Here is a 12,070-nt window from a genome sequence, read left to right as displayed (position 1 = left end):
TACGCATCCTGAAAACTCCGACAGCGCCATAATGATGATGCAGTTTATAAGTTTGGGTACCACACGTGTTTCCAGAGGGTTGTAGGAATAACGGGCTTTGCTCTTTGTCTCAACCTTTGTTTTCATTAATCCTTCAGCTGCCTGCTTGTGTTTCCTGGCGTGGGAAGTCCACGACAGAGGTTGATCTTGAAAGCTTCTTTTAAGGAATACCGCAGAACATAGCGAGGTCATCTTTTATATGAGGTTGACATGGAACATTTAAATCTCTGAGGAACTGGCTTTGGATATAGGCTAATAAAGCAGCAACCCACTGCTTTGGCACACTAACCGTTACCGCTGTCTCCAGGAAAAACAATATTGGTAATGGGTTATGTGGAAATGAATTAAGTCCTTTCTTTGTCTCCAGCTTTTCCCCACTGTGACTAGAACAGTATCGTCATGCTGGACACACCGAGTTTCCATAGCCATAGATTGTTTCAATCTCCACGTGATGTATTTATGTCTTTATGGATTTTTAATATCTAAAAGCACATAAAGAGGAAAGACAGAAGGAGCTAAAAAATATTGTGGGTTTTGTTTTGTTGGGTTTTTTTTAAGGAAGTTGTTTTGCACTTCAAATGGTTTTTAATTTGGCTGCCAACGACTTTTGATGGGACTGTTCACACATCTGCACCTTCTTGGAGGGTGGAGGCAAATGCTGGCCCTTCTGTTGAAAATGACCATACAAATAGGAAATGAGACATTAAAAAATACATCCATAATAGTCTTCCCTCCCCCCCCCCCCCCCCCGGATGGTTCTCTTGCAGCTGTTAATGAAGGCCCAGCACCGCAGCAGCTGCCCTTGCTGCCGCAGACGCAGCCTGAGCACTCCAACAGTGAGGATGCCCCGAGCAGAATCATCCCCACCGCCTGTGTCCGCCCTACGCACCCTCTGCGCAGCTTTGCCAATCCCTTGCTACCTCCGCCCATGAGTGCAATAGAACCGAAAGTCCCTTACACACCGCTTCTGTCTCAAACAGGTAAGAGTGATGGGGGGAAGGGCTGCGGTACCACAGCTGAGCCGGTGACACAGTTTGTCACCCAACAGATAGCGCGAGGCCGTCCCGTGCCTTGAAGCCAGATCTGTGAGTGCTGACAGAATGGAAAGTGGATATGTACATTTATATGATAATAATCCAGTATTTCATTCTGACAAAATGGAATCAAAATTCAGGACAAGGCAACAGCTTGAAATCAGAGTTAACAAGTAAGTGATAAAAATGATTTAAATAAGATGTCAAATTAATCACTTGGTCTTGTTTCCAGTCTCCTGTTATGCTACAGTAACTTGAACCAGTGCCACTTGACTCTTGTTTCAAGGCTTTGCCTTTTTGATAATGAAAGGACTATTTATGTATGCTGGAAAAGAACTGACTGCAACCCACTCCAGTGTGCAAGCTACTTAAAAATTAAATAGCAAGCGTGCAAGGAACAGAAAGGAAATTATTCTATATTTAAAATTAAAAAAAAAAAAAAAAAAAGGCTTTAGACCGGTGCCACTGTTGAATGAAGCTGCAGGCTGGTGTCAAGGCTGCACGTGGCTGTAGGGGGACATTCATCCTTGGGTGGGGGGAACGGTGCCTTTCTGGCTGGTTTCTAGGTCTGTTTCCAGAGCAGCATCATTTCTGGAGAGCTGTTTTAAAAATTCACCCTTGTCTGGAATGAGAACGTTTGGGCGATGTATCTGGTATCTGCTTTGTTTGTGAAGTGGACCCGGTGCTAGAAGTGTTCTTCACATGAACTGGTATCGTTTGAGTAGCAGTGTTTGCCTCAGTGACCCTAGCTACTAGAGCTATTAAGAAGGAGAAAAAAAAAAAAGGGGGGGGTTGCAGACTGGTATCTCGTTTTAACTGTTTACCTTACTCCTTTAGCTTGGATAATCTCCAGTTTGGCTCAGACAAACTGGAGATTTCAGCTTCACTCTTCTATTCTTACACAGCTTTGCAAGCGTAGCTTTCTTGCCATACAGCATATGTTAGGTCGATGTTTGCAACAAGCAAGCTACCAAAACATCTCTGCTTTTTTACTGGAAGCACCTGCTATCCATCAGCAAGTAATGCAGTTTCTGACAGCAGACAGAAGTAGATAAATCCTTATTTACTGGAGAACGGCTTTTGCCAAATAGTGCTGCTGAATTATTTTTTATATATAACGGAGTCCATTCATCTTTATGTAGTACCACATTTTACTTTATGAGGATCCAATTCTACTTGTCTTACTCTAGCAAGTAAACCCAGTACCTTGAAAGGACTATTTGTTCTCTAAGTCAGTCAGAGTTTACATTTTAACTATTATAATTAGGAGGCATGGCAAAGAGAGGAACTCAGGGCATGTTACATGTCTTCATAAAGAATCTGATCATCCTGAAAAAGAAAATTGCCTTTTTTTCAGTAAGTAATCTCACATAAGCAGATGCAAACAATGTGTCATTAGGTAAAATGAAGAGCTGAAAGTTTATGGCAATAATCTGCCATAAAGCAGTGGAAATAAATAAAGCAAATGCTAAAGGGATGAAAAAATCTGGTTTTCTGGACTCTATCACATAGACAAAAACATGTTGTTGGCTTTTATATGGCGTTCAGACCTATTGTATTCACTGGTATACTGAAACCACATTTTTTACTTTTTAGAAATGTATATAACTTCATTTCTGCTCTGCTTTCAGCTGTTTGGAGGTGTTGGGGGTGATTTATTTCTCTCTATGTATGGTTGCTCTCACTTTTCTCAATGTACTTGTCCCCGGAGTCGTTAGCCAGAGTGATGTTGCCTCCTCTCCCGATTTCTCGTTGCAAGGTTTCCTTTGCGCAGGGTGCCCAGCTCCTGCACCTCGTCCCTCCAACCCAGGCTGCTCTTCCTGTACCCACTCCCGAATCCCGCTCCTCTGGAACCCAGATCTCTCTTCTTTTCACTCAGAATGGGAGTGGAGAGAGAAAGGAATGAAAAAGGGACAGCACATCACCGGCAGTTCTGGGTCTTTAACACTACTCACGGGCATGATGCCCCAGCCGTAGATAGATACCCACAAAAGGAAAATTTTGAGGATATTTGAGAACTTTTCAAGGCTTGTGAGGTATTTCTCTGTTGGAACAAGCCTCCGAGAAAAGATGACTGACATGTCCCTCCTCCTCCCTAGTCCCCGCTGGCCGAGCTCCCTGTGGACCAGTCGAGGTGGTTCCCTTAGGGACCATCAATGCCCATTATGCCCCACGTAGGGACATCTCAGCTTTAAAAGGCTCTTAGCAAATTCCCACATTGGATTAACTGTTGCTTTCCTTAACCTGAGAGATGGAATTAATTAATTTTTCATTGCATTTTTTAAAACTAAAGACATTTTTACGTGTCCTATGGAATAAAGCAATAGGGCAAGAAGTGATAAACTCAACACTTGAACCAATTAAGCTACTCTTTACATTGCTGTTCTGTTTTTTTAAATGCATGTTAATCAGGTGTCCTATCCCTTTGGGTAGTCCATACCTAATGGAACAATCCTGCAGAATTTGGAAGGGGAGAAGATTGTAGAGGTTGATCCGGAGATTTCCAGCAAAGACTTCATAGCCCTGGAGCTGGTGCCTACCACTGGCCCTCACGCAGTATTAATGTCAGAATAAATTTTTGGATCTTGCCCAGGGAAGGGATGAGCGCGGGGCTTTTTCTTGGCTTTGATTGACCTGATGCTAAAAGGAGGTATCTCCTCTAATATTTGATCTATTCACTATATCTCCGTAGTGGCAGTATAATTAGCTGTTAAACTCTATCATACGGTTCATAAAAAAGACATACAAAGATCATTATTCACTTGTGGAGGATTTTGCCATGAGGATATGAATAAATATTGAAAAGGCTGTGCTCCTGGCTTTGGGTCATGACATCAGCCTAATCCAGAGCTAAATCTGCCATTTTTTTTAATTTTTTTTTTTTTTTTTTTTCCCTGGAGCCCAGTAAATCTGAACTCTTCACATTAAGCCCTTCCCGTTGATCCTTTATAGGATAAACGATGGAGCACTTGAGGTTGCTGATAGTTATTCTGAAGGCGTGAGAATCACTCCGTGGTACTTCCAGTCCACCCTGTGGCTGCACTCGCTCCTCTTTGCAAGTCATACACACAGGCATGTAAGTGATTTGACTTAGTCCCCTTTCAGGTTAAATAGAAAATGTTTGATGGAGTGTTGAGCTTATTGCATTATAGATCTGACATAAATTCCAGAAATGGATGGGAAAGATTTATTTTTTTTTTTACCCTCACAAATGAGAATTCCTTTTAGGTCTTGATGATCCTGAATTAGGAGGTCATTTTTCTTCTCCAGAAGCAAGTGCAAGGTGGTAGAAAATACCACCTGTGAATTGGTGTTTTTTATATTCTGTCACAGTTTTAAAACTTCAGCTTTTTCAGGCTCCTGTATCTTTTGTGAGGTTGTAAAAATGCTGCATTTTTTTTCTATTGCTACTCCACTAAAAAAAATAAAAAATGCAGTTGGAAATCTAAGCTGTCATCTTCTCGGTCTTCCTGGAATCACTCAGTGATACCCCAGAGCTAGAAACCACTTCATTATACAGCAAAATCAAGCTTTATTTTCCTTCTCGCTGCTGAGCTGGGAGGAATGCCCCAGCCGGCGGTGGGCTGGGCGCACAGGGGAAGGCTTGCACTGCAGATGAGCTGCTCAACGTTTATTTCTGTGCTATTTTTGGGGAAAAAAATATATATATATAAAAAAAATCTTGTCTTTTCAAACTCGGCTGGCTTAGGGAGTAAAAGCGAAGGGTGAGGTGAAGGAATCTGGCAGTAAACATCCCTGTGTAAAAAGCAGCAGCTGGATATTGCCTGGACATTCGAACAAATCCTTCCCGCATCCAGGCTGACCCCCACACTGTTTTCATTACCAAATGGGATAAGACAGCCTGGTAAGAAAATGAGCTCCATGAGGGATTTTTTTTTTCTGCTTTTTTTTTTTTTATTTCCCCCTTTTCCCTGAAGCCATTGTAAGAAAAGAACCAGAAAAACAAGATAAGGCTGGAGGTTTGCAAAGCCGCCGTTCAAACCACACGCTAACGGTCAAATAAATAAGGGATGAAGTCAAGAGGAATAAAGTGTATTTGGGTATTAAGCAGTGACTCCTGGGCCATCATAATCCCAAAGAGCAAAGGTCTGGGACCTCGGCGGGGGCTGGAATTACGGCGATCCTTAGAAGGGTGGATATAGACCAAGTACAGTAAGGCTTCCCATCGTGCTGGTAACAGTGCTCCTGACAGGAGCAGTGGTAAAATCCTGGTGACACAAGTGTCTTGAAGGTGGGATCTCAGGTGGAGAGTTTAGAGATGGAAATTCCAAGAATAAAACTTGTGGCTGCAAATTAGGCAAATTTTGGAGATGTGAACTTTGATCACTGTGGTGCTAGGCTTATGCGTTTAATTGCTATCCATTTTTTAGAGAGCTTAATCCCCCCTCACACAAAGTGACGATTTAATTGGTAAGTGATATTCTGGACAATCAATGCGCTCTAATTAATTAGCCATGCAACCAAAATCTGGAGCTGTCTTTTGGGTTTTTGTTTTTTTTTTTTAAGTTTGCCGTTCACAGTAAAAGAATCCCAGCGCCAATATAAAACACAAATGAAAACCTAAACCTATCGCTTCTAATTTGAGTTCAGTCATTGAATTTAAAGGCAACTAAGAACTCTTTTGTTAATACAGTATAAAAATCTTTCTGGCGTAAGGGTGGGGTTTTTTCATGTTTTCATGATGAGTGTAAATGAGATTATGGACTTCTCTTTATCATAGTTACAGTAAGCAGGGTCTATAAATTCACTGCAAATATGGGAATGATTCATTCTTGAACCTTTTATTCTGAATTCCTAGCTTTTTGCACTAGTAACTCAAATGTTCAAAAGAAAATTATTCTTTTATTTCATAAGCTTTTACCTCCCCGCCCCCCCAGGCTTCAGTTTTGAAATGTTTATTTTTCTTCTACATTTCTTTTTCTGAAAACAAGCTTTCTCCATTCAGCTGGGAGATGTATTGCTACACAAATGTCACAAAAGGGCCGGTCCTGTCTGTTAGAGGAAAGTGGCCCCAGTAATTAGCATGTAGATAACTTGAGACACCTGAGTTGTCTCATTAAAATTCATGGGACTACTGGAAGGTGTAAAGTGAAGCGTGGATTTAGGTGCTTGTCTGGATAAGTGAACTGATTCCCCTTTGATATAAATGATCTATTTTGATACAAGGAAGCAGTCAAATAATTAAAAAAATGTATTTTTCCGGATAATTCATACTGTAAATTCATAGAAAGATTTATGGATGGGCCATTCTGTTTTCCTGTGTTTCATCAGCAGAGATATAAAGCATTTTCCACCTCGTGTATAATTGCTCCGTATTAATTTGGGACTGTGCATTACCGCTGAGCCGTTGCAGCCAGCCAGTCACTTTTGCCCTAACCCATGTTTATCCCACACATTGTTTCCAGCAAATAGATTACAAAGTTGAAAAGCAGCTGGGAAGACAGAGATCAAACCTCTCTCGTATTTCCCCGTGTTTCAGCAGCCTGTGTTGTTTTTCTCTGGAATTGTCCTTTCCCAGCTCACCGTTCCGATACCTGTTTTGAAGCCGTAGCCCGTAAAAACATGTGAAGCTCAGCAGTGCAGTCCCAGGGCTTGCTTGGTACCCTATTCTGAAGAGTAATTAAATGACCTCTTTCTCTTTTGTGTTTAATTTATCTTTTTACTTTTTCTCCTACTATCCTATATTTCTAAATTAAACTTTGCCTCTTTCTAGGAGGCTTTCCCTTGCGTTGATTATCGCCACAAAAATCATTTTTAGAGACTCATTTTCTTGAGGAAAGATTTTTTTTTCCCAGCTGAGTCTTCAAATAATATTTTTCATAGAGTTAGTTATTCTGTCCCCCCGATAGGCACTGTCTTAAACAGGAGCATCCTGCCACGGAGCTACAGGCGACTTCACTTCTACCTGTTAGTCTCATCTTTATGTTTCAGCTTTTAAAGTCACTTAAATTGACACTGTTATTACTGGTAGAAACAGCAACTAACCTGTAGAGTGGCATTTGATCCTATTGTGATTTTTTTTTTTGTTGGACATTTATGAGAAAATACCTCTTTGTAGTGCCAGATAAGCAGCATACCCCATCAGCTCTTAATTGATTGCTTAATAGGGCAAAGATCTGGCTTGGCGTTGCTGTACAGCGCTCCTTCCCCACACTGGAAGTTCAGGCTGCCAGTCTCCTTACTGTCAGAAGCATCGGGGATGGATGAAATTCTGAAATAGTTTTAATTTTCCAGCTCGATCGCTTTCAGTTTTACGAGCTACGACATCTCTCCATGAGAGCAGCCTTGCAGATCCCTCTGTGCCTACAGATGGACATTGCTAGACGCAGCTCTAGTTGATGGCACGGGTAGTTTTTGCCTTTTGTCCTGCTGGGTAGAAAAACCTGTGGAAAAGCTGTGAGATTCAGGGCCAGCAAAGATTGCCCTCGTTTATGTACAAGTCTGACATTACCTTCTGATTTCTGCAGTTGTTTTGACTTCTGTAGTCTCATTATACGGGGTTAATCTTGGTACGCCTCATCCTCCAAGAACCAGTTCTGATGGGAACAAAGGCTTGTTTGCACCCCAGGAGACAGATCCATTTCCATCTGCCACCTCAGACCAGATGATCTTCAGCTGCAGATCCCCTTCACGTCTTTGATGGGTGCCCTGTCTGTTGGGCTACTGGATATAAAAATCTATCCGCATCCCCCGTTTGGAAATTCTCTGTTGAAGTTTCCATATTAGTTTTCTGAGACATGCCTAGAAATATCTTGTGTGATCCAAAATGTAGGTCTTTTACTTTGTTGAAAACCCTAAACCAACAACCAAAAAATCAGAGTTTTAGGTGAATCAAATATTGAACAGAGCATTTTTTCCAACTCTGAAATCGATAGACTAGAATGGCTGCAGGTTTAAAACTGAAACCAGTTAGCAACATAGCGCATCTTACTGCAAAATCCTCTTTTCAGACTTTGCCCGCTGTCCTGCCTGCTGTCCCACATGGTGGTTGACGATGGTTGTAAGCGTTTGCCAAGAGCAGAATATTAGGAAGATAAAACAATTTTATTTTTAAATTGCTACTGTGGCCACTCTCTGGGGTTTTAGCCGAGATGCATCCTTCCTCAGCCCGGCTGGTGGTGATCTCTGGCAAGAACACATGGATGTGGGAGGCTTGATCCACATCTCACCGAGGTTAATGGAAAAAATCTCTTTGCCTTGGAGTTTTGCATTACCACCTTGCGAAAGCAAATTACCACAATCTTTCTGAGAAGCGCAGGGCTTGCTGGCAAAGCTGGTTCCATCACTTTTTCTGTTCCGTATATAGATTATCATATAGATCCTTCCTCTTTGTCACTGGCACCTAGTAAACCCTCTCAACACTTTGTACAGTTCATTTTTTTCTTGCGTGCAAACCCTTCGACTGGGACAGAGCTTTCCCAATAGGATCTTCCCACCACTTTGTAAAACACCATTGCTGTTTGCCTTGCTGCTGCCAAAAATTGCTTCACTCGTAAGTCCCAAGGTGGTCGCTGACTTCTCTGAGGTGCAGTACAGGCTCGGAATTAGAAGCATGAAGGTTTTTTCTTCCCTCATCTCCTTCGGCTAGAGCCAGCAGAATTGATGGCAAAATGTCCTATTCCTTCTTCTCAGAGATCTGACTTCTTCCTAGCTAATTTTAGAGCTTTGATGAGCAGGTGTCTGCTCTGTGCCCGTCACATCAGCTCACTGTGCAGCCAAAGGGGAGAGAGAGGATCTGCTGAAAGACAATTCATCCAGCTTCTCCTCAGGCTAGGGAAGGTGCTTCTTCCCATAGGTGATTGAGGGAGGTGAAAGAACCAGCGGAGGCTTATCCCTTGCTTTTAAACACCTGAAGTTCAGCTGAAGGGATGGGAGACATGGTCCAGCCTCCTTGCTTTGAAAATCTGAAAGTTTGCATGAGCAGCAGATAGGCAGAAAGGTCCCTGCAGTTCTCTTTATGTTGCTCCAGCTCCAGCGACTGCCAAGCTTTTGCGAGTAATGGATTTTGTAATCGTACAGCTGTTGTGCCTATCAGAATATTCAGAGTTGGTCCTAGATGCAGACATTGAGGAACTCCGCTGCTACCCGCCTTCTACTCCAGCGTCCTCCATCCAGCCTGGCTTCTTGCCGTTTGTCCCTAAACTAGCTCCTTTCAGTTTTTGCATCCATCTCCATTTTCTCCGCTCTTAACTCCTTTTTTTCACGTCACCATTTTGCATCATCATCCGGAACACCTGTGACATGTGAAGCACGTAAGGATTGTTGGTCGTCAGGCTGGATACAGACCCCACATCCATTGCGCATGAACACAGCATCTTCTGATGCTGTCAGAGTTTCCAGCTCGCTGTGCTCCCTGCAGCTGGGGACTGAGCTGTGGAAACCCTGCCAGGCGAAGAGCAGAAACCCTGAGCCCTTTCCCTGAAATGAGTTGTCCTCCCCTGGCTGAGTACATCATCTCGTGTCCCACTTGACATAGCTCAAAAAAACATAACGCGAAGGAGCTCGCCCAAAGCATCTCTATCAAGAGGATGGATGCGAAGGCTCTGTTGGTTTTCCTCTCTGTCCATCATGATAACATATAGATATGTGCAAATGCGGATGGATTTAGGAAATGGCTTCTTTTTGGCTGGGTGCAGGACCGTGGTGATGTGCAGTGCTCCTGGAATACCGAGGATGGTCCTGCAGCGAGTTCAGCGGCAGCCTGGGAGAGGCGGCCGTAGCTGTGATTTGCACCTGGTAGCCATATATTATCTGACTAATGAGCCAGTGAAGTGTTTAATAACCCCACGGAGAAAATGAAACTTTTAAATGGTAAATCCATGCTGGGGCTGCTCAGAGTTACACCTCATCGGTATTGTCGTCTGCCTCTTGCAGCATCACTTCCAAGGTTTCCTCTTTTTTTTACTTGGGAGGCTCCCACGGAGTTGGAGAACATTAGAAACCAAAGCAATTTTAACGTAATTAGCTGCTCATTTGCATAAATTAGTTTACTTACAACCTTTTGCGTCCAGAATTCTCTTCAAGAGGCTTGCTTGGTCTTTTTAATGTCCTTTGAGGGAAGAAGGCTCAACTGTTGGACTAATTATGTATTACAGACGTCACCATGGAGAATGGTCCCCGCTGCAAAGCATTCACTGAAGAACTTGCAATAGGCACAAGGAGCGTTTGCTCAGCTTCATATTAGTTATGAGCATTATGACTTGCCTGTTGCTTTTGTGAGCTAAAGGGCAAAAAAGATGCACAAACCAAACTTACTAATCATCATTATGGCTTCTCATTAACAATATCCAGGAGGGAACATCTGTCTTTGTGCAGAAAAGCAGGTCTTTAAGTCCAATTACTACAATTGATGAGTTGCATACGAGAAACATGATTTTTACCACGGGATTTAGAGGATTACAATAGCAACATATGCCGCATTCCGCGTGAGCTCCTCACCGCAGCATCAAATATTTACTTCCCCACCAGCCCATGAAAATCAAACAAGTCGCAATGCAAAGTCACTTGTATAAAAAAAAAGCCTATTTGGGTCCATTATCTACCCAATAAACAGCATGGATTCCATGGTGGCTGTACCTTCTCTTTATTTTTCACATCACAGCTATGTCCCGGGATGCAATCGAGATTCCCTCTAATGGGATTTGGATAAATCCCTTTTTAGCAGGGCACGTGAGCGCTGCAGGAACAGAAATAGCAGCACAGCTGCCAGCTGCAGGGGTCATAGCTGCGGTTTGCTTCTTTGCTGAGCACTGCAGGTGTTTTCAAAGCCCTAGGGGGGCAGAAAAAATTGTTGAAGGGGTACAGCCTGTACGCCAGGCAGCTCAGAGTTGGTTTGCCTGCGATGGTACTGCCTTCTGCTCTTGAATTTTCCGAATCGGGCTGTTGCATTTCTCCATGTGCAACTGTGGGGTGCACACGGGGAGTGTCGGTGTCTGCATCTTCTCCCCACATGCTTCTTTGGAAATAAGCTTTATTTGGTAAGAAATGGAAGTGGCAAACAGTCCCTTTTTGAAAAAAAACAACCTGATTTGAATGTGCGGCACTTAGAAGATGGAGTCTCTGGGGATAGCTGTATCGGCTGCTCTTACCCTGAGATACAGGGAAGTCTGTAGGCCTGTTAATAAAGAAGTCTTATAGCTATTAAACGGGGGCTGGAAGAGCAAGGGTATCTTTGTGGAGATCTCTTCTAGCTTCTGTTGAGCTTTCACAGGTTCATAGCTTCAGCTAAATGGGAGTTATCTGCAGGTCTCTGCCTCCATCTCGCAACTCTTTACTGGGACTCACTGTTAACGAACGCACTGCTGGCAACTGGCTTTTCCTCTGGTTTTCCATTGCGTTTTCCTCTGCCTTCAACTCATTAAAACTGTGAACACGATTCTTTGAAACAGGGGAAAAATAACCGATGGCTCTTGGCTGCTGGCTGGAGCCATGGGGGTGTGGAGGGCTGCGGTGGCTGCAGGGATCTGGGGGGATCTGGGGGGCGAGAGCCATGGCAGCAGCTGCCCATCTTCCCACACTGGCGTTACCCTTCAGGCAGCCCTGCTGTAGGCTCCGGAGCCTTGCTTTCGTGATGTGGTAAATGGTCTGTAAGAAAAGAGAGGCAACCAGGTGGGCATCTAGTGATGAAGGGATCAGGTGAGGTGTTAGATAGTCCCATCTTGCCTCCCTTTGCAGGCCAGATAATCTGGTTGGGTCCCTTCCGCCCCGGGCTGCTCTGTGATGCTCTGGGGAAAACAAATTGGTGGGGAAAACAGATCCCTGAAAGGATGTTTTGGTTTTGCGTGGAAACCAGGGGGGGTTCTGTTCTGAGAGGTGGGTGTTGATGTCCATCCCGGGTGGATGGAGACTTCTCCCACGCTCCTGGTCCCTGCGTCTCAGCTCCACAGCCGCGGGCATCCTCGTACAAACCTGTCCTGTGGCTGGTCCCTGGGACAGCCCTTTCTCTGCACACGGTTTATGGCTGGAGTGGCTCAAGA

The 12,070-nt window shown here is 43.7% G+C and overlaps 1 protein-coding gene across 1 annotated transcript in view; it reads left to right on the top strand.

Annotated features, from left to right (window-relative positions):
* The window catches only part of LOC119140924 (netrin receptor DCC-like), a 156,821-nt gene extending 153,771 nt beyond the window's left edge, over positions 1-3,050 (top strand). Inside the window, exons 22-23 of the mRNA XM_037372586.1 lie at positions 807-1,019; positions 2,953-3,050. Coding sequence (XP_037228483.1) covers positions 807-1,019; positions 2,953-3,050 — 311 coding nt within the window. The remainder of the gene's footprint in view (positions 1-806; positions 1,020-2,952) is intronic.
* Positions 3,051-12,070: the final 9,020 nt, after the last annotated feature.

The sequence above is a fragment of the Falco rusticolus genome, chromosome W, assembly GCF_015220075.1.
Source record: "Falco rusticolus isolate bFalRus1 chromosome W, bFalRus1.pri, whole genome shotgun sequence".
NCBI lineage: Eukaryota > Metazoa > Chordata > Aves > Falconiformes > Falconidae > Falco > Falco rusticolus.
The sequence above is the reverse complement of the archived record's forward strand: the minus strand, read 5'-3'. Positions and strand labels throughout refer to the sequence as shown.